General features: G+C 41.6%; 1 protein-coding gene across 2 annotated transcripts in view; it reads right to left on the reverse strand.

The window, feature by feature from the left end:
* Positions 1-23,904, reverse strand: part of NCKAP5 (NCK associated protein 5) — a 1,035,979-nt gene that overhangs the window by 48,990 nt on the left and 963,085 nt on the right. For both annotated transcript variants that reach the window (XM_090279418.1, XM_090279420.1), the window contains 2 exons: positions 12,560-12,871; positions 9,762-9,898 (listed from right to left, as the gene is read on the reverse strand). In XM_090279418.1, the coding sequence (XP_090135544.1) occupies positions 9,762-9,898; positions 12,560-12,871 (449 nt within the window). The remainder of the gene's footprint in view (positions 1-9,761; positions 9,899-12,559; positions 12,872-23,904) is intronic.

Below are 23,904 nucleotides of genomic sequence, written 5' to 3' on the forward strand. Positions count from 1 at the left end.
GGATTTCTCTGGGGGAACTGGGAGTGATTATAATGAGTTTGGATTTAGTTGAACCCAATGCTGATTTTGCACATTACAGAGATTTGTCATCTTTAAGTCATGTGCCAGATGAATGCTCTGAAATAGAAGCAACTTTGTGTGAATTCTCTATCATACAGCAAAATCTGATTGCTCTATTAATAGTCAAAGTCCTTGGCCTTGGTAAGGCAGGGTGGCAGCATTTCAAAATTCAAAATTCATCATCTCTGCGTAATTAGTTGTGAATAGCTAAGTGTTCAAACAGAGGAATTAACCAGGAACTGGAGCCGTTATCCCTCAGCATCCCTTTTAATATTTTTCCATAGTCATCATTTCCTTGTGTTTTTCTAATCACTGCGAAACCAATTGTTTTTAAGTCAATTGGCCCAGTTCTTTGTAATAATTTGTTGACTGTAATCACCTTCCAATGAAGAGAAGAAGAAAACGTACTTCTTTGTGCAGGAAACTGGGGCTTGATTAGATGAGCATCATCAGGGGGCTTTGTCTGACCTGCTGGGTGCATTTTGAGGGCAAGGGGCTTAAAAAGGGAGAGGCTGCTGTTGAAAGTGAGTTCTATAGTGCAGTGATCTGTAGACCCCTGTGGGCTTTAATTTGAAGTAAATTTATGAAACTAAAAAGAATTAGGAATTCTTGTTCTTCACTCTGAGGAGCCAACAGTGTGGCCTTAGACAGTAGGATGCAACTGTTTAGGTACTAGATGATCTCCTCTCTCAGATGGTGCTTCAAGTCTGTATGTCCTATTAGAAGGATCCAGGGAGCAGCGCCCTGTCTCTAACCTGCCACCAACTCCCAGTATACTCCCCTGGCCTGGGCACAGAATAAGAGAGGAATAATTTAGAAACCAACCTTCTTCTTTGCTTTTATTCTTTTTGCCATTCTTGTTTATTAATTAACCAGTTCAACTTGGAGATTTTCAAAGATCAAACATCAAAAGAACACAGGTTCTGAGCCTTTGTTTCTTTCAGACTTGAAGGATATAGTAATACATTTTCATTGATAAGAGTGACTCTGTGACAATAATTCCCAAACTGGGACATAGATTATGAAAATCAAGCCAGGGAGCATGGGACCAGTTACAAGAAACAACACAAGATACTGATATGCCTTCAACAGCCCCTGTGAAAAATAATCATTGAAAAGTAAGCTAAAATTCTGCTTTCTTGAGAAAAACTGGAAAAATGGATTTCTTGCTTTTTCTAGCATAGCCCTCAGAAAAGGTAAAATGTTCTTATCTAATTTTTCTTCATAGGTAGCTGCTCTGGGTCTTTCTCTCTGTGGACAAGGAAAGGCCCGAATGGATGATGGATGTGTGCACAAGGAGCAACCCAAGGCCTAAACCAGTCCTGTGAGTTAGATGCATTTTTATTCAACACTTACGATATTGTTTAACATTTATTAAATACCTCTGATGTGCCAGACCCTGTGCCAAATGCAGAATATGAATGAGAAGAAATCTTGGCACTAATGAGAGAGCAAAGAAATAAGTATAATCTCAAGTGCCAAGTGACAGAATTAAATAAAGTGTGTTACAGGGGAAGACACAAGGAAGAGTAATTAGGTGTAGCAGATGTAGGAGCATTTGGGAAGACTTCCTGGAGGAGGTAAAGTGAACTGATTCTTAAAAACTAAGCAGAATTTACATGAAGGTTAGAGAAGAAGGGTGTTGGTCTGAAAGCCATTTTAGGAAGGGAGACCATGAAAGCAAAGGCACAGAAGCCCCTAATAGCATCACATGTTCAGAACAGAGAGAGCATTTTGATGATGCATAAAGTAAAGACAGGAAATGAAAAAAGATGATGTCAGAAAGACTTATGAATTTCACAAGAGGAAGAGATTGGATTTTGTCTGTGGGTAATGGAGAGTCCCTAAAGAGTTTTAAGCAAATGAAATGATGGGATTTTGCACGTTGGTGGCAGCATGGATGGGACTGGCACTGGGTGGACTGGAGCAAGGGAAAAAAGGAGGACATGGGCTGTGTGGACCAGATGAAGACATCATGGCAGAAGAACTAGAGAAGAGGTAGATTTCAGGAGTATCTGGGAGGGGAGCCAGCAGGACCTTGGGATACTCAGATGGGAAGAAAGAATCGAGGAACACCCCTGGCTTCATAGCTTGTACAGTTGTACCTCAGTATCTGCAGGGAATTGATTCCAGGACCCCCTACAATTACCGAAGTCCACAGATGCTTAAGTCCCTTATATAATGTGGCAGAAAACAATGTCCTTTGCATCCATGCATTCCCAATCAAAAATAATATTTTTGGTTCAGAGTTGGTTGAATCTTCAGATAAAAAACCTATGGATAAAGAGGGATGGAGGGCTGACTATATTCCTAATAGAACCAGAGGCATGTCAACGAGGAACAGACTGACAGTGACCAGGGGGAAGGGGGAAGGGGAAAAGAGGGGAAAGAAGGGGGAGGGTCTGGTCAGGGAACTAGTATAAATGGACATGGACAACTAGATGGGGAATGATTATGGGAGAGGGGGGAGGTGGGCAGGGCAGGGGAGAGCAATGCAGGGAAAATGAGACAGCTGTAATAGAAAAACAATAAAAATAAATTAATTTTTTAAAGTGTGTGTGGGGGGCGGGGGGAGAATTACAAGACCACCAGTTAAGACAGAGAACCTGAGAGGCAGAGATTTCAAGAGTGAAAAAGGGAGGTTTCAGTTTGGATGTTTGCCCTAGAGGTACCTGGCAGGTTCAGTGATGGTGGTGGGCGGTCTGGTAGATGAATTGGAAGCTTAGGGAAGAAGTCTTGGATAAAGATTATGTTTCTTTTTATCAGCCAGGTCCAGCAGGGTCACCTGGGGGTGAGACTCCTCTCCCTCCCTCTATCCAGAGGTTGGAGCTTCACTGCTGTAACTCCCCTGGGCCTGCCCCACCCCCACCCCCCACCCCCGCTCTTGCCTCTAGTTCATTCTCCCTCTCACCTCTCTCCACCTCTGTGCCTTGCCATGCCTTCTCTGAGGCCCTGTCTGCCAGGAAGGGGCAGGAATATTTGCTTGGCCAGCTTGGCAAATTACTGTGGGCAGCTCTGTGGAGACAAAGCCACAAAACTACTCCTGTCTGCAACCCAACCCATTGGGCCACCTACCCAGCTCCTAGATCCTGCTCCCACTGCTGACTCTGAGCTAACGGCTTGGACTTTTGGTACATATTTCAAAGTGAAGCTAAAGAAACCAACCTTGAAATAAAAGATGTGTATTTATGCTAGTGCTTTATGAGCCCAGTGGCAGGGTTTTGGAAAGCAGGTTTCTTTTGACACATTCTGTGTGATTCAAAGAAGCATGGGCACAAGAAAGCAGGAAATGGGGGATCACAGGGCATTCAGTTTTAAATCCCCCTCCCCACGCATGCTATGAGGCACTGTGAGTGGCTAACAACTGAGCAGCCAATGGGCAGGGGCAGTTGCGAGGGGACAGGGTTACAACTGAGGTCACTGAGTGTGCATTTCCTTGAAGTCCTGTAGGACAGATTGCCATTGTCAAGGGCCCTCCTCCATCTGAGGGAAATTTCAGGGAACCAGGGAGTGAGTGCATGTTTGAGAAAGAACTGTCTTGGAGAGTATGTGGTAAGGCTTTGAGATCTCCCGGCAAATTCCATTTTGCAGGTTGGGGCCTCTATTGCAAACCCTTGTTATTTAAAGCATGAACGGGGTTGGGGGCAACCTCGCACTCACAGACAAAACCGTGACTTGAAAATCTCTACGGCACACCCAGGGCACTCACTCCTTTAATGTTTTTCTCCCAATTGTTTCTATTTTCTTTTCAGATCAACTTTGCTGGGATCTAAAAAGTTGATGATGCTGCATCTACCTTAAATGCTTCTTCCTAGGGTTTGTTGGAAGCCAGCGGGCACCCACAACAATGCCAGCTGTCTGCATGCCACGTTTCCTTTCTGGCAGCAGCGTCATCAACCAGGGCCGAGCAGTGCTCAGCTGGGCCAGGTGCATTGTGTGCCGATGACAGAGCTCTGGCAGCAAGTCCACTTTTAAAGGCAGCTTCCGGGTTTGCTCTGCCTAGACTTCAATGCCTTACCCCAAGAAGCACCGGTTGTCTAGACTCTAAAGGAATAGAATGGAAGAAGCCCCTCCTTTCAAATAGGGATTTGCTCAGATAGGGTGAGCAAAGCGAGGAGAGAGAGAAAACTGAGGCTGAGGCTCACTTCATTTTACAGAAGATAGGGGGAAAAAAAGTTAAAGGAGCAAGTTGAGCAAGTGCACTGTTCACCGGGATCGGTACATCATCTATTTTTATTTATTTATTTATTTATTTATTTATTTATTTATTTATTTATTTATTTATCATCAATATTTATTTCTAAGACTCTGCACAACTCACCTGAACAAAGCAATGGCGAAAACATGAACCGTGAGACAAGTTCTCTTGTATTCTGGTACTCCCTCATTCGGAGTCAAACAGTTTGTCTTAATCTTGTTTCCTTTCTCAAGATGTTTTCAAATTGCCTTTAGACCATCCTTCTTTCCCTCTTATCATTTCTTTCGCCCACTCCCCACTGGAACCTCACTGCCAAAGGGAGAAATAGGAACACCAAGGGACAAACACGACCACCAAATATGAAAATTGTTACTCTTTTAGTAACAACCACATTTGGAATCATGAATTCCTCTCTTAGTCTTTCTTCACTTGGCTTCCAGGACACCACACACCCCATTCTCTTCCTCCCTCACTGCTTGCTCCTGCTCAGTCTCCTTTGCTGGCTGTTCCTTTTCTCCTTGACCTCTACATTTAGAGGATGATATGCCTTCTTCATCAACACTCTCCCCTCCTGATCCCATCTGGACCCAGGACCTTAAATGCCATCTACATTGCTGACACTGATTTATGTTTCCAGACCAGACTTGATCTGCCCACCATCTACCCAACACCCCCACTTGCTTAAAAAGCACCTCACACTCATCATGTCCAAAATAACTACCAGTCTTCCTCCCCAAGCCCCAACCTCGTCCTTCTCCATCTTGGTCATCAGAATGCCATCCCTTCAAGGACCCAAACTGTGGAGACTTTGTGGGCTCTGCTTTTTATTTCACCCCACCTACACACTATTGGTGAATTGGGTTGTATTTTTAATTAGATCAGGAATCAGACCACTCTCACTCCTTGTGTTGTATAAGCCAAGTGTGGCTATTAATATTTAAATTCAATTTAATAAAAATTTTAAAAATAAGATAGAGCAAAACAGTTTGTCTCTTAGGAAAATTACAGCAAAAATTAAATTAAAAAATTTAGTTCCTTACTCTCACTAGGCACTGGCTGTGGCACTGGTCATGCAGATGCTGAACACGGCCATCACTGAGGAGGCTTCTCCTAGCCAGTGCTGCTCACTCTCTCCACTGTGACTGTCTGGTCCCAGCCACAAACATCTCTTGCCTAGATGCTGTAATGGCCTCTTGGCTGATCTTGCTTTTTCAGGCTTTACAAAAGGGTAGCCAGAGTGATTCTTCTAAAACATCGCTCTTGAAGTTATCCAAAGGCTCCCTCCCCACAGTTGACTCTCAGAGAAGAAGCAAAGTCCTCAGAATGGCCGGCAAGGCCTTCCCGGCTCCGGCTCCTTCTGCATATGTGATGTCACCTTCCAGGCTGCCAGCCTGCTCTCTGCCACAGCTGCACTGGCTGCTGGCTGCCCCTTCTCCAGGCTTCTGCTCCTGCTTCTCTGGCTGACGAGAATGCGCTTCCCCAGACTGCCTCCTGGCTGATTCGCATCCCTCCTTCAACTCTCTTCTCAGACATCACCATCCCAGTGAGGTGTGTACGGGCTGCCCTTTTTAAGTGCACTCCCCAACCCCCACCATCTCCACTCCAAGCAGTCCTGCTCTCCCACCCCACACCCTGCTTTACTCTTCTTGTCCACAGCACTGATCTCCTTTCAACAAGTTAGGCACACTTCGAGCTTACTGTATGTATTTTTTTACTATCTGGCAGGGATTTTTATTCATTTACTCACTGCTGGAAAGCTTGCCTAGAAGGGGCTTTCGGTGGATATTTATTCAATAAAAGAATGAGATTTTAGAACTGGGAGGAGCCCTGGACATCACTCTTGGATGGAGCAGTGGAGGGTCAGTGGGGTGAGGTTATTCACTGTGGACTTGGGATAGAGTCAAGGGAAGAGCTGGGACTAGGAGCTGGCATGGCCCTAGGCATCCTCAGTGGGCAGGCATCGTGATGATGAACCTTCCTTCCCCTTTATCTGTCACACCCAGAGGGACACTGACAAACCACAGAGAGCTAATGTAGATAACAACCTAATGAAAATGCCAGAGGTGTTTGCCACTTTCTTGCTGGTTAGCCTCGGCAGCATTCAACCATTGGTCCTGCTTCTTGAGGACTGGCAGGAAGCAAGGAGCAGAGTGGACATGGCCCCTGTCAGCGGTTATACACGCAAGCCACTCTTGCCTCATGTCACAAATGCAAGGACTCTTGGAAAACTGGAAACATGCATGGTTGCTAGATTACATTTTCCCCAGAGCAACATATTAGCCTCATGTTTCTTTTTAAGTCATGGTTTTATCATATAACTGCTAAGTTAGTATTTGAGAAAAAAAAAAAAAGAAGGTGATTAGTACCAAAAGAATAATTCTTCATTGCATCATTAAAATGTTTCTGACAATCCAGAATAGGTTAGAAGAAAGGCAGACCCTAGATCACATGCTGTATTAGGGGTGCATGTATCTGTAAGGAAATGCCATCTGAATATATATATTTTTAAACATCTCAGGATGATGATTTTTCTACTGCCAATTCCAATTCAAACAGAAATAGTGAGGGAGTTTTAGCCTCATAAACAGACCTGTTCATAACGGCATGGTTAACAGGTCCAGAGCTACACAGAACGATGTGAGCAAAGAGCCTAGAAATTATATCCTGGACTCACTGGATGATTTAACTTGCCAAAAGATGTAATTAAGAACAAACTTATCTTTATAGTCATTCCTTCATTACTGAGATAACTCAGTTGAAGACTTTTTGGGAGATGCCAGATTTGGAAATAAAATCGTTACAGACTGCACTGCAATGTCATGAAGATTATACCAGGAAACAAATTGATGTGCACAGACGATTTTCTATACGTGCCAGGGAATCAGGTCTCAAGAGAGACGTGGAGCTAAGATGTAAAATCAAGGGTGTGGGAGGAAGCAGAGCTCAGTGAAAGGCATACTCAGCGGCTTCCCAGACAGAGGAGCCCGAATGTCCCGTGTGCTCGCTGTGCGTTACCTGGGGTGGCGCTCTTCATTGCTTTCACTAACTTGCCCCTTCCAGCTCCAAAACCATTATTTCCATAGTCCGGTCACTGTCACTATCACTGCCACCGCTGGCAGAATATGAACACATTCTGGGTACCTTGTCCTAAATGAGTAATATGAGACTGTTAAGGTTATTCACACAAACAAAACGGGGGCAGAAAATGCTGTGAGGACGTGGAACGGTCCCCGTTTGGCTGCTGCTGTGTGCACAGAATGCCATTCCACTGCTCCACCCCCAAGTGCAACTGTGCTCGCCGTCTGTCTGAGGAGCTGGCGCGGTCTCCTCATTACCACAGCTGCCGAAACAGGCCTGCGCTAATGAAGCCATTGACCACACTGCCATTGTCCCAGGCTTAGGGAAGTCCCCACAGTACCTGCTCTGCATTTTGTACACTTCTTTATGGGGTCTTATTTTTCTCAAGAGCCTATTAGAGTTGCTGTTCCAAGCGTAATGACTTATTTATTTAACTGATCTCATTGTTGGCTTTCAAGTATTAGAGGGTATGAGAAAAAATCAACCTTGGGAACAAAATAATAAATGTTTGCCTAAGTTATCATTTTTCCTCCAGCCTCTGAAAGGGCAGGAGCCTTTAGGAAAGTATAGTTGCTAAGCTGACATAATCCTCAAACCTACTGACAGAGCTCAGGTCCAGGGACTCAGTCTCCCCTTCTGCTCACATGCACACACAGCCTGACCCACCAGGGTGGTACTGGGGTTGTGATCATGCCATGTTCAGGAATTGTGGAGGCGGTGGATGCTCTATGAATGGTTTTCCCAAGGAGAATGGTAGATCTAGGACTGCAACTCCTGTGTGTAGAATCAGGGCGTTTGCAGACTGCCTTGTCAGAGCCTATTATTTCCCATCCATCCCAGAGAGTTCAGGCACAGATGTATGGGATGGGTCTCTAACGTCTTTTTGGGAGAGTGTCATTTCGTGGGAAATTATAAAAACACATTTTAGGATGTGAGCTCTTTCAGTTGTGGTTTAAATTCAAGCACTTATTCATTTCCTTTATTCCTTCATTCATTTACTCATTCATCCACCCATCTAAGAGATACCCATGGACTCTCTACTCTGTGCCAAGTCAGGTGCTAGGTTCTGGGAGTACAGAGCTCAGTGCGGGAGATACTGGTAGTCTAGCAAGGATGACATGCATTACGAATGACAAGTCTATGGGCTGTGGTTCCAAAGAAGCCCCATGTCTAAAGTTCCCGCAGGACTCCAGTAACACTTTCTGGGTATGAGAAGATGCATTTTTTTCATCCTTCTATTCAACATACATGAGTAGAACCAAGTACTGAGCTGGGTACTGGAAATATAAAGCTAAGTCCTGCTGTAAATGTTCCCTCCCTGGCAGTCAATGAGGCATAGTTCTAAGTTCCAAGTTGTGGTGGTGACTCTTACAAGACAGGGCAGGATTTCCAATAGGCAGAGCTGGTGACAGATGATGAGGAAGGGGACCCCAGAGAGGTGTGTGTTCAGGGGGTATGAATGCTGGGTGAAGAGTGCCCCACCACCACATGCCTGGGGGACAGCACTGAACAATTCTCTCTCTTTCTTGGAACTGCCCGAACCTCTTTGCCACTGTTACTACCTATTGCTTTTAAACTGTTTCCCCATCCAACTCTGGATCTCTTTTAGGGTTTTCTCCCTAATGCTGGGATAGGGACAGCCAAGGCAACAGAGCAGAAAGGGTCTCGGAAGGGCTGGGAAGCTCTGGTAGTTGCTCCTTATGTCCTTCCTCCCACCCTTTCACCAAAGACCCTGAAGTGGGCCAGCCCCAGGACAATAGTGAACAGGCTGATATGGCCTGAGTAATTAGCTGAGACTGGTAAATGGGAGGGGTAGGGAAGGGAATACTAAGTAACTAGAGGGATGACCGAGGGTCTCTGAGCCATGAGCTCCTCCCTAGGCTCAGTCACCCATGAGGGGGCCTGTGTGTTCCTTCTCTTGGTACATGAGGAACCCATAGCACAAATGATAGAGATTAAAGAAGTGCAGGTCTCATTCTCCCTGGCAAGTCATTAGACCACCCCAGGCCTCAGTTTATTCATCTCTGAAAGGAGTCTAATTATACCTGCTTTACTTGTCTCATGGGAACAAATAAAGGTTACAGTAACTGAGGAGATAATGAAAAAATATCATCTAATCATTCTAAATGGCACTCTTATGGCTTGGGAGAGTAAATGCCTCTTCCACAACGTCTAACCAGGGCAGGGCATCCATACCTCAAGAATCTGGGTGTAGATCCATGAAAACACTTTGAATTCTGCCCAAGAACCCGCGGTGTTACTTAATAATTCAGTACTAAGAGGGAGCCCCGGGCCTAGGTTTTTACTTACTAAACCAACAACAAATTTGACTTACAATTAAATCTATCACAAAATGTTTAAGGCGTTCACTTTTCACAATCAGAACCAACAGGTAGAAGCTGTACTCCTGTTGGCCTCCCCTCACCTGGGTGTCCACCTGGGGGTCTTCAGCCCTCCAGTCTGGAAGCAGCTCCCCGGCTATGGTATCTTCAGCATATTCGAATGATGAACGAGTCTGAGGCCTCGCCTCTGCCTCATTCTGCTTTTGGGAATTGATTTTTCCTAAATGAAGAAATGTAAATGAAATTACAGTCAACTTTTTTTCCAGCTCTATATAAATTCAGGGAGGGGAATGGGGAAAAAATAATAAAAAAGATCCAAATATGGTGAAAGTTGCATTTCCCAGCATTCTGCACCCTGCAAGTCTGTGCTAACAGACATGTGTACATAACTCTGGACATCTATAGAGGATCTTCACCCTGAGGACCCAAAGGCAAAACCTGTCCTTGGACTACCTTACCATAAAATGTCGGTAAGCTTTTCAGGTTAAGGAAAGGTTCAGTGGGCGAACTGGGAAACAATGATTATTTCTCAGATAGTGTTATTCATCCAATAACTAACATGTGTCGGTTTGGAGCACTTCTCAGAGCCTTCTGTGTGCTAATGGGAACAGTCCTAACTTCCAGAGGGTTATTTAAATTTGCGACTTTTCCCCAACATATTTGAGCAGGTAACCCTTATTTTCCTAGAATACTTGTGAAGATCCTTTTAAATGATAAGGTTAGGAAACTTTGCTCATAGGTCCTTAAAAATTCTGCAGGACTGTGCTTCTCAAGCTTTGACTTGCACGTCCAGTTAGCTGAGCTTTTGTTAAATTGCAGATTTTGATTAAGTAGGTTTGGGGTGAGGGCTGAAATTCTGCATTTCTCACAAGTTCCCAGATGATGCTGATGATGTTGGCCCATGGATCACATTTTCAGGAGCACGGATGTAATTAGCAGAGAACAATTAAATAAAGTTCCTTCATTACCCATAATAGTAGATTAACCTGCAGAGTGAGTGTACTCCTTCTAATGCCAGAAAGGAGATGCTATTATTATCCTCCAGCCTCAATGGTTATCAACAGGACATGCTAAGATGGCCTGTCTACGTTGTTTTGCTTGCGAGTAGAAGCATCAACACTGTGAGATCTGTACAGTTACTTCCATTTTTGATATGGGGATAAGAGAAAAACTAATTCAAATGTATACATTAAGTAGGAAGTGATTGCTCTAAACTACTTTCCTTTTGTTCCAGCTAGTTCTCCATTTCTTAATTTTTAAAAAAGATTGTATTTACCTACTTTTAGAGACAGGGGAAGGGAGGGAGAAAGAGAGGGACAGAAACATCACTGTGTGGTTGCCCCTCACGTGCCCCAAACTGGGGACCTGGCCTGCAACCCAGGCATGTGCCCTGACTGGGAAGTGAGCCTGCAACCCTTTGGTTTGCAGGCTGGTGGTGTTCAGTCCACCGAGCCACACCAGCCAGGGATCCATTCCTTAATTTTAAAAATGAGTGGTCAATGGCCACAGAAAAGAGAGAAGCCTTGGAAAGCCAGCCATGCCTCTGAACCACAGTGGCAATATCATTGGGTGGACAGGAAGCATCAGGATGGGTGATACAAAAGTATCTGGCGACATAATGACCTCCCGCTTTGCCATATACTACATTTTTACAACTCTTCAGGGCAATTTAATTAAGACACAAACCTTAGGAAACTGCTGCTATGAATATTGCAGTCAGATCAGAACAATCTCCTTCCTATCCCCTTCTTATAAAGCAATTCAAGGCTTGCGGTTTCTATTCAATTTGTTATAATGACAGTGTTTAATCATGGCGTCTACTCGGCAGACCGCTGCTGAATTGAGGTCACACATGTGACTATTCAGGCATGGAGCACATAATCTATAACTAAGATTTCACCCCTGAATCTCTGCAGGCTGTGTCATTAATTAACAATGCATTTATTTCAAAAATAATATGCACCCTAGCTTTTTAAAACACAGCCTTGGCTTGAAATGAGCAGAAGTTTGTGATGAAACATTCATGGCAGTTAGTGTTACAGTAGGAAGGGAGAAATAAGCCAATCACATTTATTCAAAGATGTTTAATTAAAAGTCTTCTTTTCTAATTTTTCAAAAGTCTGTAATATAATTTCTACTTGTGGCTCCTTCCTTACCATCAAATAATAAATGAAAGTCTTTAGCGTTCTATTTCATATGCTTTTATATGTCAGAAATGTAGTGTCATCTTGAGCGGCAATAAATATTTTTAATCTTGAGGGGACAATAAAAAAACTTTGACCCTTATCTTGGTCCTATCTTTAATCATGAAAGCTTGTTTCAATTGACAGTAACCAAAAATGGTGCCTCTTGGTGGGAAGACTCACTCTGTTCTATTGCAGTTAATGCACAATCTACTGCTGATATAGCCAATTAAGTTTTTTATCATTCAATATATAAATATATCTGAACAGGATAGGATTATGTCAGAAGACATATGTGTCTGGTTAGAGGGCAACCAACATTTCAGTTAAATTTACATTGCATCTCCATTGGTCTATATTCAGAATTAAGTTTTAAATGATAAAAGCCCATTTGTACATTGTGTGGTTTTTTCCTTATCAATTTATACATCCATCTACCTATACCTACATGCTTGTTTCCTTTATATGTATGTGCACTCCTTAACATAATGCCAAGAGCAGATCATGTTTAATGCTTGCCTTTTTACTTTTTGGTTGAGGACATGCAGGGATTTTCATGCAGCCACATTTCCATTGGGCAGAGGTCGCTCACTCGCTTCCTGGTGGAAACCTTTTCTGCTGCCTGTTTTCCATTTTGTCAGTAAGTGCATTATTTTGGTGGGAAAACAATCTAATTTGGGAGGAAATAGGCATTTTACCTGTGGAGGCTGGTTTGGGGAGGCGACTCTGAGGAGGTCGCACCCCCCTGGCAGTCATGATGGTGTTGGATGTGGAATGAATGGCAGTGTCTGCAGAGCCCTGGCTGTCACCGGAGGAAGGCACTTCTCTTTCAAGGGTCTGGACTCTGATGGAAGGAGCTGCACAAAGGGCTGGCTGGAGACACAGGATGGGCTCAGTGTCCTCTGGAGAGTCTGACTGGCATGTGTACCGTCCCATGGAGCGAGTTCCTGAGTCTGGGAGTGGAAAGGTTCCGATCCCACTGTCCAGGGTCCTCATCTGGCAGTTTGATTCTAGACAGAGTAACATAGTGATGATTAGAGATAGCTCACATGAAAGGATAAAAGGATCTTGGGCATCTGGATCTGATCTGGAGGAAAGGGGCCACCTAGAAGAAAGAAGTACTGTTAATGGTGTAGTAAATCTCCAGTGAGTGGCATCAAACAGACATTTAATTGAACATGAAAATATCCCCTTCGCATAATAGAAGGTAAGAAGGCTAGCTATTACTGGCAGTAAGAGGCACATGCACATATACCCTAATGCTTCTCTGGAGTTATAATAGAAACAGAACAGTCATTAGAGACCAAAAATTACTTTTGATCACCCCTATTTCAATTGGGAATCATATGACTTCAACCAATTAAGTAAAATTTATTAACTGAAATAAGAGTAATGAGTACAATAACAAATTGAAGTGATTCTTTAACAAAGGTAATTATGCATCCCCCTTATATGATTTATCATCCATTCTGCTGTAATTCAGCCTATGGCCTTTCAATTTGACTGTGAGGACAAGTAGCTCATGTGCTATAAGGGTCATTCCTAAAGTTACTTTACCCATGGTAATATCACTTATCATGTGGACTTCATTTAACCCAATTGCCATTTGAAGTCTTATTGAGAAGAAAACTATAGAGGTGCTTTCTGTCTTTTACTCATACTTTATACAATTACAAAACTCATCAATATTTTTCAGATTTCTAGTCATTCCCAGGAATTCTACCATTTCCTAAATTAAATTAAGTTGATTTCACTAAAGGTGTGTGACATATTGTGCTAATTATTATCTTACCTTCAAAACACATTATATGAAAAAATTGTTATATATTTAATTTCTAAAATGGTGGTGTGGTTTATCCAAGCCAATGAGACAGCTTCCAAGATCTGGTTGACACCCCACAAACCTTCTGTTTATATAATAATCTTAGAATGAAACATCCTTAGTAAAGTTTCCATCAGCATCTTATAAGTTTAGGACTAGGTAAGAGGCACAACTTAGCACTGTGTTAGGCATGGTGGGAATACAATAGAATACAATGTAATCTTTGTATCAAGAGACTCAACAGTTAAATACTAATTGTGTGAACCTCTGCAGGAGGTCCTTAACCTCTCAAGGCCTCAGGTTTCTTACAGAGTTCCTGTGAGGATAAAAAAATTTTCATGATATAATCTCTGCAGAATTTAGAATAACTAGTATTGTTGAAAGAATAAAATAATGAATGGTGTCAAATAAAAAATGCTCAGTATACTCAGGTATGAGTAGAGATCTTATAGGTAAAAAGTTTATCTCTCAATGCCTTTCATATACAATCACATCTGATGCTCAGCAGTTGGTATCAGAACACCAGAATTTGCCCATTCCCTTCCCTGAAACATCTTTGCTCTAAGTAGTAGAATTCTGTGAATTTCCTAATACTAAAGTAAAAATAAAGGGAGTAGGTACAGAGTTGGCATTTATAGGTTCTAGTAGGTTTGGTCTTTGGTTGCTGAAGCACTTGGAAGATGAGGTCCCTTTCAAAAGAGAGTCTTCAGTCTCCAAAAGGGATATTTAGTAGGAAACTACAGATAGCCTTTCTCCAGTAGGGCAGCATTTAGCTATCTCATATGCTGTTGCACCTGAGACTAGTCATGGACTGTGGAGCCCTGAATCATCTGGCTATGGTCTGAGATCTTTCCAGGATCACAAAGGATACGTTTTAGACCCATTCATTTCAGGGCCTCCACCTGGTCAGCTAAACTCCCAACCAGCTTTACAGATGATTCATTACCTCCTCTATTCATTTTCTCCTCAATTAAGGAGGCTTAATTGTTACAGAATGGCCTTTTTGAGAAATGATCAGCTGTGTGCATGGGGAACTGTTGCTGGAGGAGTTTGAAAAGAAAGACGGTGCTCGCCAGAATTCAGTGTCCTTTCTTTACTTTAGTCTAGGTATACAATGCTTAGATTTAGCATGTTCACATGTTGTATTTGGGCAACTCTAAATATCTGAACTATTTTAGTTTCACACAGAAATGGATCTTCATCAGAACTGAATCAGCCTTTGAGGATGGCAGTCAAAGATTCATGGGATGTTAACAATTGAGATGTATTAGTCCCTATATGCCAGGCTGCCTGCCATAATAATTTCCTCCCAGCATCTTTGGGATTGCCTGCCTCTGAGCCAAACAGTGCTCAGCATGGAGGGACACTAGGGACTCTTCCTTTTGTGAAAACAGATCATCACGTTCAGTTGCTTATTATAGCCACCAAAAGTTTGCTGCTTTCTTTGAATCATGTCTTTATCTTCATAACCCTAAAGGTAAGAGCTAGTACCACCATTCACAAATGAGGAATCACAGCTCAAAAAGTTTAAGTAACTTGCCCAAGGCCACGTGTTATAAGTAAAACTCTCAGATTTGACCATGTGCTTAACCACGAAGCTACACCGATTCCCCTAAAAGCACAGGTAAATCCAAAAGTGGAGTCCACTAAGTTAATAGCCACTGAGGCAGCCTTGTGAGCAGAAGGCTCAGAGAATGGCCCCCTGCTCCTAGGAGAAGTCCCAAGCTTCTCTTTTGAAATTGGTGCAGGCCACTGGATTCTAGCTTGTTCCCATGCTCCCCATCCTGAGGTTGGTGTCTACTGTTGACATTCCCGGCATCTGGGTAGTTGCTGACGAATGTAGGCTGCTTATGCATCCTGATCTACATGGTTCCTGAGAACCACGATCACCTAGTAACCCTCTCCTCTGCCCTCTCAGATTGCATCTGCAGAGTCCATGCCAGGATCTCCCTGGAATTTACTTCACCTCTGCGGGTAATGTTTTGTTGAGTTTGTCTAAGAATTGTCTCCCTACCAAATATTTTATGGCTCAGAGAGCACTTCATCCAGTCCCCTCAAATGGAGACTCAAAAAGCAACATGAGATTCTTGGCTGCCTTTTCAGTGATTTTCTGAGGAAAGACCCTAAACACCAAAGCCCACGTTTGGTGACCGGGCTACCACACAAGGCAGAAAACAGGGAAAGCAGGGACCTGGGTTAGGAAAAATGAGTAAATCAGTCTAAGTCTGGTGCCCTTCATAGGAGACCAGTATTTCCTGGTATCTGTCCCTTTAAATTATTTCTTTCCCTTCATACTCTTGTCATACCAGTATCTATAAAATAGGACTTTTGATATTCCTGACATCTCTGATTCTCTGAGAATTGTGTGCACTGACATTAAATTCAGAAACCACCTGCTATTAAAGCCATTTTTATTTCTAAAAATTACAGATGTCAAATGTATTGAATTTGAAGGGCTCATCTGTAAGTACCTATAAAATGAAGTGTGGACAGTCAGGGACTCAGGTGCTATATGCCAAGTTTCAGCCTCAAGCAAATTTCTCCAGAGTGCATAAACCTTTGGAAATGGAGCTTGTATTGAAAATGCTGACACCTTCTTTATGTAGTTTCTTTAAGGCGCTGTAAGTTTCTCACAGTTCATAAAAAAATATTGTAACCAGGAGAAGGGTTAGATACTGTACTTCTAAAGCTAGTTTTTTCCTCAGAGGATTATAAGATCTCACAAAATAATTAAATGGCTGTGATAGGAACAAAGTTCAAAGGGGCAAAGCCAGCCTTGCACCCTGAATAAGTAGACTCTGTCTTGATCTTGACAAGTTTTTCACGTTTTTGACTATGAGGACAGGTGTCAACAGGGCCTTGTTAATGAGTTCAAGAGTTGGGTGGCTGGATGGACCAGCAGGTTTTATTGCTCCAAGGTCACCAATTTTGTTTCTGACCCTAGTCCATCCTCCCACTTACTTCTCATTGTCCTATTTGCCTTCTTTCTCTCTTTCAAGGTTGGTTCTCTCACGGATCACCAACAAGCCCCAGATATTTTATGAGATACTTACAGCAGAGCTTCCTAGTCCTTTTTTAAATCCTCACATGAGGATATATTTATTGATTTGAGAGAGAAATGTGAGAAACATCAATTGGTTGCACCATGACTGGGATGAAACCCGTAACCCAGGTATGTGCCCTGTTCAGGAATCGAACATGCAACCTTTTTGGAGTACAGGATTGATGCTACGTTCCAACCAACTGAGCCACCCGGCCAGTGCTCTAGTCCTTTTAAAGTCATGGCACACACAGAAAATATATGGCTCACTGAGGAAAAAACCAGCTGCCCCAGGACCACTGGCCACCTGAGAGCTGAAGGCTCAACATCCTAGCATACGTGGGTCCATTCAGGGCATGTGAGCAGAATGGTAGGGAACATACAGGGTAGACTCAAAATCTTCTTCACTCATGTTTGGAATATATTACCAAGGGGGTAGATACCTTTTTAGTCTCTTGTCAGCTGATATAGGAATTTCTAGGCCTTCTTTTTCTTGGGAAGATTGTTAAGAGTGCCTGGGTTAGAAATACTATCTGGCAGCAGAGGTTTGAAGGAAGTTATTGTGCCCAAGAGGGAGATGTACAGCCTGGGCGTCAGCAGCCCAGAAGGGTGAGGTTCCACGTGGGTGATAGTGCAGAAGAAATTTTGGAGAAACATTTCCACTGGGAATTTTTAAAATATTAACTTAGGCTGCATGATACAAAATCCCCACTCAGCTCACCAATGCCCATTCCCCTTTATGCCCCTTGTACCACGTGCCTCAGCAGGTGGCTTTAGTTTCCTCACCAGAAAATTAGATCAAATAACCTTCATTATGGGAATGCTTTGAGGACTAGATGCAAAGCACGTAATAAACTTAGCAGGATGCTCCATGAGATACATAACTGTTATTCAGAAAATGGCAATAATTTTCAAAATCAGTGTTATTAGACTGTAAGCATCCTAGGTACAGACTAAAATTTTTTATCCCCTCAATATTTCCATATCAGCTCGTTCCTGATTCTATATTGCCCTTATTCCACAGTAGGTAATTATATGCTGACAGAGCTGATAATAATTAGAGGCTGATATGGTATATGATATCTTTTCTATCACCAGTGCTCAGCACAGTGCCTGACACAGTCTGTGCTCATTGAATATAATGAAAGAATAGATGGATAAAGAATAGCTCTAATCTTTAGAGAGTTCTTCCTGAAATTAAACTGAATATGCACCTTTCCTTTTGAAATCCCAGTCTGCTGCTTTTTGTTCTGACTCCAGCCACAAAAGAAAATAGCTGACTTCCTTCTGTGTAGCTCTTTTTCACATACAGCCAGACTCTATTAATTCAGATAGCCAGAGGGATAAGATCATTTGGAATTATTGAATATTTTAAAGATGATTTCTCAATACATTTACGCCCTTAGAGCAAGGGTCAGTGACCAAGATAAAAGATGGCCCATGGAATACTCCTCAGTCCCCACTCCCCCAGCCCCTCCCACCAAAGCGTCACTGGGTCAGAAGGTTCCAGGTCTAGCAAAAGACAGTGTGGCGTCATTACCCTGGCCCTGTCCTCAGGGATTCTAGATGCTATGCTGAGTGCTGGCATCCCTTTTAACATCAGCACCCATAAACCTAAGAACTAAGTTCTCACAGAGTCAAGTTCCTAGGAGACATCTGTAGTGAGGAGATGCGATTACTCACTCAGTAACTTTCCACATTTATTTACATAAAACAATTCATTCTCTTGACTGTGTTGTCTCTGCTTCTTCCAAGCGTGTTTTATACTCTTCCATTACACAGCAGCACTACCTTTAAACATAGAAGTAACAGGGAAAGTCCATTTCTAAAACTGTTTCAGTTAATGTAAATGTCCAAGTTAGTGGGTTCTGAATTAGCAATGATTTTGAGTATTTGAAAAATGCCACCAACTAATTTTTTTCTCAGCCTTCTCTTCTACAGATTAAAGTATCTCAACTTTTCCTCTCAGATCCTAGCTCACAAGTTTAAATTGCTTGAATTTGAAAATCAAAATTATTGGTGTTATTAATGTATCTGACCAAAGAGATTTTATACAGGATAGGCTTAACAAAATCTAACTCGAGTTCTAAATTTCTAAATATTCAGAAAAATGAAATAAAAAGACAATAGACTTCAGAGTTGGCAAGACTAGGCTTGAAGACCTTCTTGGCTACCTGCTAGCCATGTGACAATGAAGGATTTTAAAAATTATTCTAATCCCATACAATTATAGCTCACTTGTAATAAACCTGGCACAGTGCTCATTGCAAACAGGTGCTCAATACGTTTCCATACATGGCTGTCAGGGAGGGGTGAGGGCCCTGTAAGCTCAGAATACACACACTGTCATGGAATCCAAGGCAAACCAAACTTCTTCCGTGGTTAGTGTCCCACCACAGGGCCTGGGAACATTTTGCTAAACCACTACCCCAGCGATTTCCTAGTCAATTACCTTTTGGCAACCATTTCCTTAGGGGTCAGTTGATCACCATTATTAATGGCCAATTATGAATATGAAGCAAAGTATTTGGAGTTGGTTTCAAGTTGCCTCATGTATAGAGGAGGGAGTCCATTTTCTCAAGAAATCTATTTGGGAGGTGGCACCCAGAAAAGTATTTTTAAAAAACATAAATAAATGACATTTATTGATGCTTTTTTGTTCAAAGACTTTTTCTATTTCCATGGGACAATCCAAATTAGTAAGCCACTATTTTCAGTTAGCAAAGATACAGTATACCTATCCTAAAAGGTTATATTTGCTTAGGCACAATGATCTACCCTTTCTTAAAGATTCAAATAAAGAAACAAACAAACAAACAAACAAAAACTCTAGTAATCAGGTTTTTTCTCTCTCAATACTCATAAGTTCTAGGCAAACAAAAAACCCAAACCTTAAAACCCAAACTCTCGACTTCTGGTCAAGATGGAAGCATAGGTAAACATGTCTCTCCTCCTTGCACAACTACAGAAAACAATTACAACTAGACTATAAAACAATAACCACCCAGAATTGTGAGAAAACTGAGCTGTATGGAAATCCAACAACCAAGGATTTAAAGAAGCCACATTGACCTAGATGGGTAGGAGGGGTGGAAATGTGGATAGGCGTGGAACGGGTGCAGAGAGGTGGAGAGGTCATGAGAGGCATGGAGACATGGAGTGGAGCCAAGAGGTGTGGAAATGCAGGACAGGTGGTCCCACATCCATGTCAGGGGGGATACCTTGGGAGCAAGGGATCCCAGTCCCAGACCACGCAGCCCAGGGTTCCAGCGCTAGGACGATAACTCCCTATAACTTTTGGTTTTGAAAACCAGTGGGGTTTGGGGCAGCAGAAGAAACTGCAGGATTCACAGGAGACTCCTCTCAGAGGGCCTGAAATGGACTTAAGTCTTATGCAGACTCACCCCCTCTAGTATTCAGCACCAGGGCAACAGCTGGAAGGGCACAAGGGACATACAGGGAGAAATTAAAGTGACTGGCAAGAGGGCAAGTACCAGGAGAAAGCTTTTTCCCAGACAAAACTCCAGAGGCCAGACAGTGGCACTGTCTTCTCTCCGAGCCCTGCCCCCCACCCTCCCAGAGTCACAGAGCAGTGACATGGGTTGCCCCACCCTTGTGCTTACCTATGGTTCCACCCCATACAACTTAGAGGTGTGCTTTGCTACATAGGTAATGCTACTCATACAGAGAGTCAAAGCAGCTCTACCTAGTCCATAGAAACAAACACAGGGAGACCGCCAAAAAGAGGAGACAAAGAAATATGGCCCAAATGAAGGAACAGAACAAAACTCCAGAGGAAGAACTGGAGATAAGCAACCTATCAGATACAGAGTTCAAAACACTAGTTATCAGGATGTTCAAGGAACTCACTGGATACTTCAACAGGATAAAAAAAGACCCAGGCAAAAATGAAGGTTATATTAAGTGAAATAAAGAAAAATCTACAGGGAAACAACACTGGAGGGGATGAAGCCAAGATTCAAATCAATGATTTGGAACATAAAGAAGATAAAAAAACATTCCATCAAAACAGGAAGAAGAAAAAAGAATTAAAAAAAATGAAGATAGGCTAAGGAGCTTTTGGGACATCTTCCAGGGTACCAACATCCAAATCATAGAGGTGACAGAAGGAGAAGAGGAAGAGCAAGAAATTGAAAACTTATTTGAAAAAATAATGAAAGAAAATTTCCCTAATTTGGTGAAGGAAATAGACATACACATCCAAGAAGCTCAGAGTCCCAAACAAGATGGGCCCAAAGAGGACCGCACCAAGACACATCATACTTAAAATGCCAAAGGTTAAATATAAAGAGAGAATCTTAAAAGCAGCAAGAGAAAAGCAGATACTTACCTGCAAAGGAGTTACCATTAGACTGTCAGCTGACTTCTCAAAAGAAACCTTGCAGGCAAGAGGGACTGGCAAGAAGTATTCAAAGTGATGACAAGCAAGGACCTACAACCAATATTACTCAAAGCTATCATTTAGAATGAAAGGGCAGATAAAGTGCTTCTCAGACAAGGCGAAGCTAAAGGAGTTCATCATCACCAAGCCCTTATAATATGAAGTGTTAAAGGGAGTTATATAAGAAAAGAGATAAAACCTATCAACATTAAAATGGCAATAAATTCACAACTATCAACAATTGAATCTAAACAATAAACAGAGCAAACAAGCAGAACAGGAACAGAATCCTAGATATGGGAATCATTTGGAGGGTTATCAGCACGGAGGGCGAAGGGGGAAAATTGGAGAAAAGGTTCAGGGATTAAGAAGCATAATTAGTAGGTACAAAATAGACAGGTGGGTGTTAAGGACAGTAAAGGAAATGAAGTAGTCAAAGAACTTACATGCATGACCTATGGACATGAACTAAGGGGCAGATTGCTGGAGGGAATGGGGTACCTGGTGGAGAAGAGCAAAGGGGAAAAACTGGGACAATTGTAATAGCATAATCAATAAAATGTGTTAAAAAATAAAATCCAAATTCTTTTTACTTTGGGTTTGCATTTGATCATATCTAGAAGATTTTCAATCAAGAATTCAATGAAGTCCCACCAGAAATCACCAGCCAGAAGAAGCAACTTATGGGTGTTTCATCTTCAGACTATATTAATAACTGGCATCCTTTCCTATAATACAAGTGGTCATGTAAAGTCTTTGTATGAATTCTCTCCAGTTTCCTAAACATCTTTAACTACATATTGTACTGGCAACAGAAACAATCTACAGATGGGAGAACAGATCTCTTTATTTGCACATCCTTCTCTTCATCTGCATGGCTGAAACATACTAAAAAACTAAGCCTGTTGCCAAAGCAACATCATTTAAATGTAGCTTATTCATTCTAAGTTTACGCCATGATTTTGTCAACATAGTAAAAAATAACAGTATTGGCAATTTATCCATAACCGTCGGGTAACTTTTAGCTGTGGCATTAAGGTGACCTCCTGGAAGGGTAAATTTAATTTCATTTCTTTGGAATGCATGAGAACCCTCAGCCTCTAAGTTCAAATTGGATTTAAGCTTTCTGAAGTTTGAAGAGTGTATAGAAAAATGTAAATTTGTTTTCCAATCTCTTGTGGATTCTTTGATGTAAAGAAAGAATGGGACATTGGGGGTCTGGTATACTGCTTTATAGGGAATGCATATAAGAAAATGTAGGGAACTGACATTACAGAAAATTAAATAATCAGGCCATAAAAATGAGGGACAAGTTATTTAAATAAATATAAAATGTGCCATCTCAGGCTGGGTTGGTATCCCATGAACCAATATTCTGTGTGTGATAGTAACATCACAAAAAATATTGTGGTGGCGTGTTACTCCAGGTAATTCACTGGAAAAGGTTAGAAATGTTTTTAAAATGCTCATGAAGACTATTAATTCATAGAAATCCTCCTCAAATTTATTTATTTACAAATTTAACTGACATAACCCTCGAGAAAAAATTCCTTAAATTTGCTATAAGATGTGCTCTTCTCCGTCACTGATGCTGAAACAACGTCTTCTAAGATTCTAGAAATGGCTCATAATCTAGTATTCTGAAATTTGTTATGCAACTTTCCAAACTCTTATTGATTAGACAAATTTTAATAATTATCTCTAATCTCTTACCCTCCAGAATGAAAAAAGATCTTGAGATTTTCACATAACTCCTTCATGTCTTGCTATGCGGCTTATCTTGTTAAATAATGGCCAGACTTGTATGCAGTATTTACTGTGATATACAAGAGTAGGCTAGTGTGACCACTATGGTTTAATGGACAGCACTTGTTTGAATTGAACAGCTAGCTGATCTCAGAACAAACTTGGATTTCAGATTCCTGATTCTGTTTTAGGAGTCATCCCTTCTGGGTCAAAGTCCTTGATAATGAGAGCATAACTTCCCACAAAGCTGATGATACTGCATATCTATCCCCAAACAGATATTCTTGTATCTGTACAATAATCTACCTTTTCTCATGAATTCACTCTATCTCTGTCCTGCTAAAATGAAGTAAAAAGTTGAACAATTATCTGGTGAATCTGATAGGCACAGATGGCTATTATGGGTAATTGTGTCTCTCTAAATCTCTTTTACTCTATATCAGGTTTGCTGAATTATATAAACAACTGTCTCTCTACACTCTGTTTCACATGCTTGGAGAGCAACTGCTTTCATAAGGCAAGTGAGGGAAGGGAGAAAGAAAATAAACTGGGGGTAAGATGCTGCAGGAAAATATTCAAAACAGTATTATTTGGTAAGAATCATATAAAAACAGAGAAGTATGAACAGATTCAGAATGATCAATTTAGCAACAAATAAAAATTTATTAAAGATGTGTAAAAGAACTAAAGCATCCTCTGTATTATTACCCTAACCTTTATATATTAAAAATTTACCCTTTGGCAACCATTTCCTTGGGGGTTAAAATTATACACTATTTTAGTTAGCTTGTAATACATATGTAATATAAAAACTACAATTATAGGTATTTAATATGTCTCTAGAAAGATAACAATTTAAAGTTCATAGATGTTTTTCCCCATTTTTCTCTGTATTTAATCAGTATTAATGATTTTTCAAATTATATGCAGGAAGAAAGCTCAAATCTTCATACCGATAAACTTTACCGTTACTTGCTTGGTTCAGGATTTTTATTATTACAAGCTAATCTAGTTTAAGTGAATATTCAAGCAT

The sequence above is a fragment of the Furipterus horrens genome, unplaced genomic scaffold (assembly GCF_987537825.1).
Source record: "Furipterus horrens unplaced genomic scaffold, mFurHor1.1.pri manual_scaffold_1, whole genome shotgun sequence".
Classification (NCBI taxonomy): Eukaryota; Metazoa; Chordata; class Mammalia; order Chiroptera; family Furipteridae; genus Furipterus; species Furipterus horrens.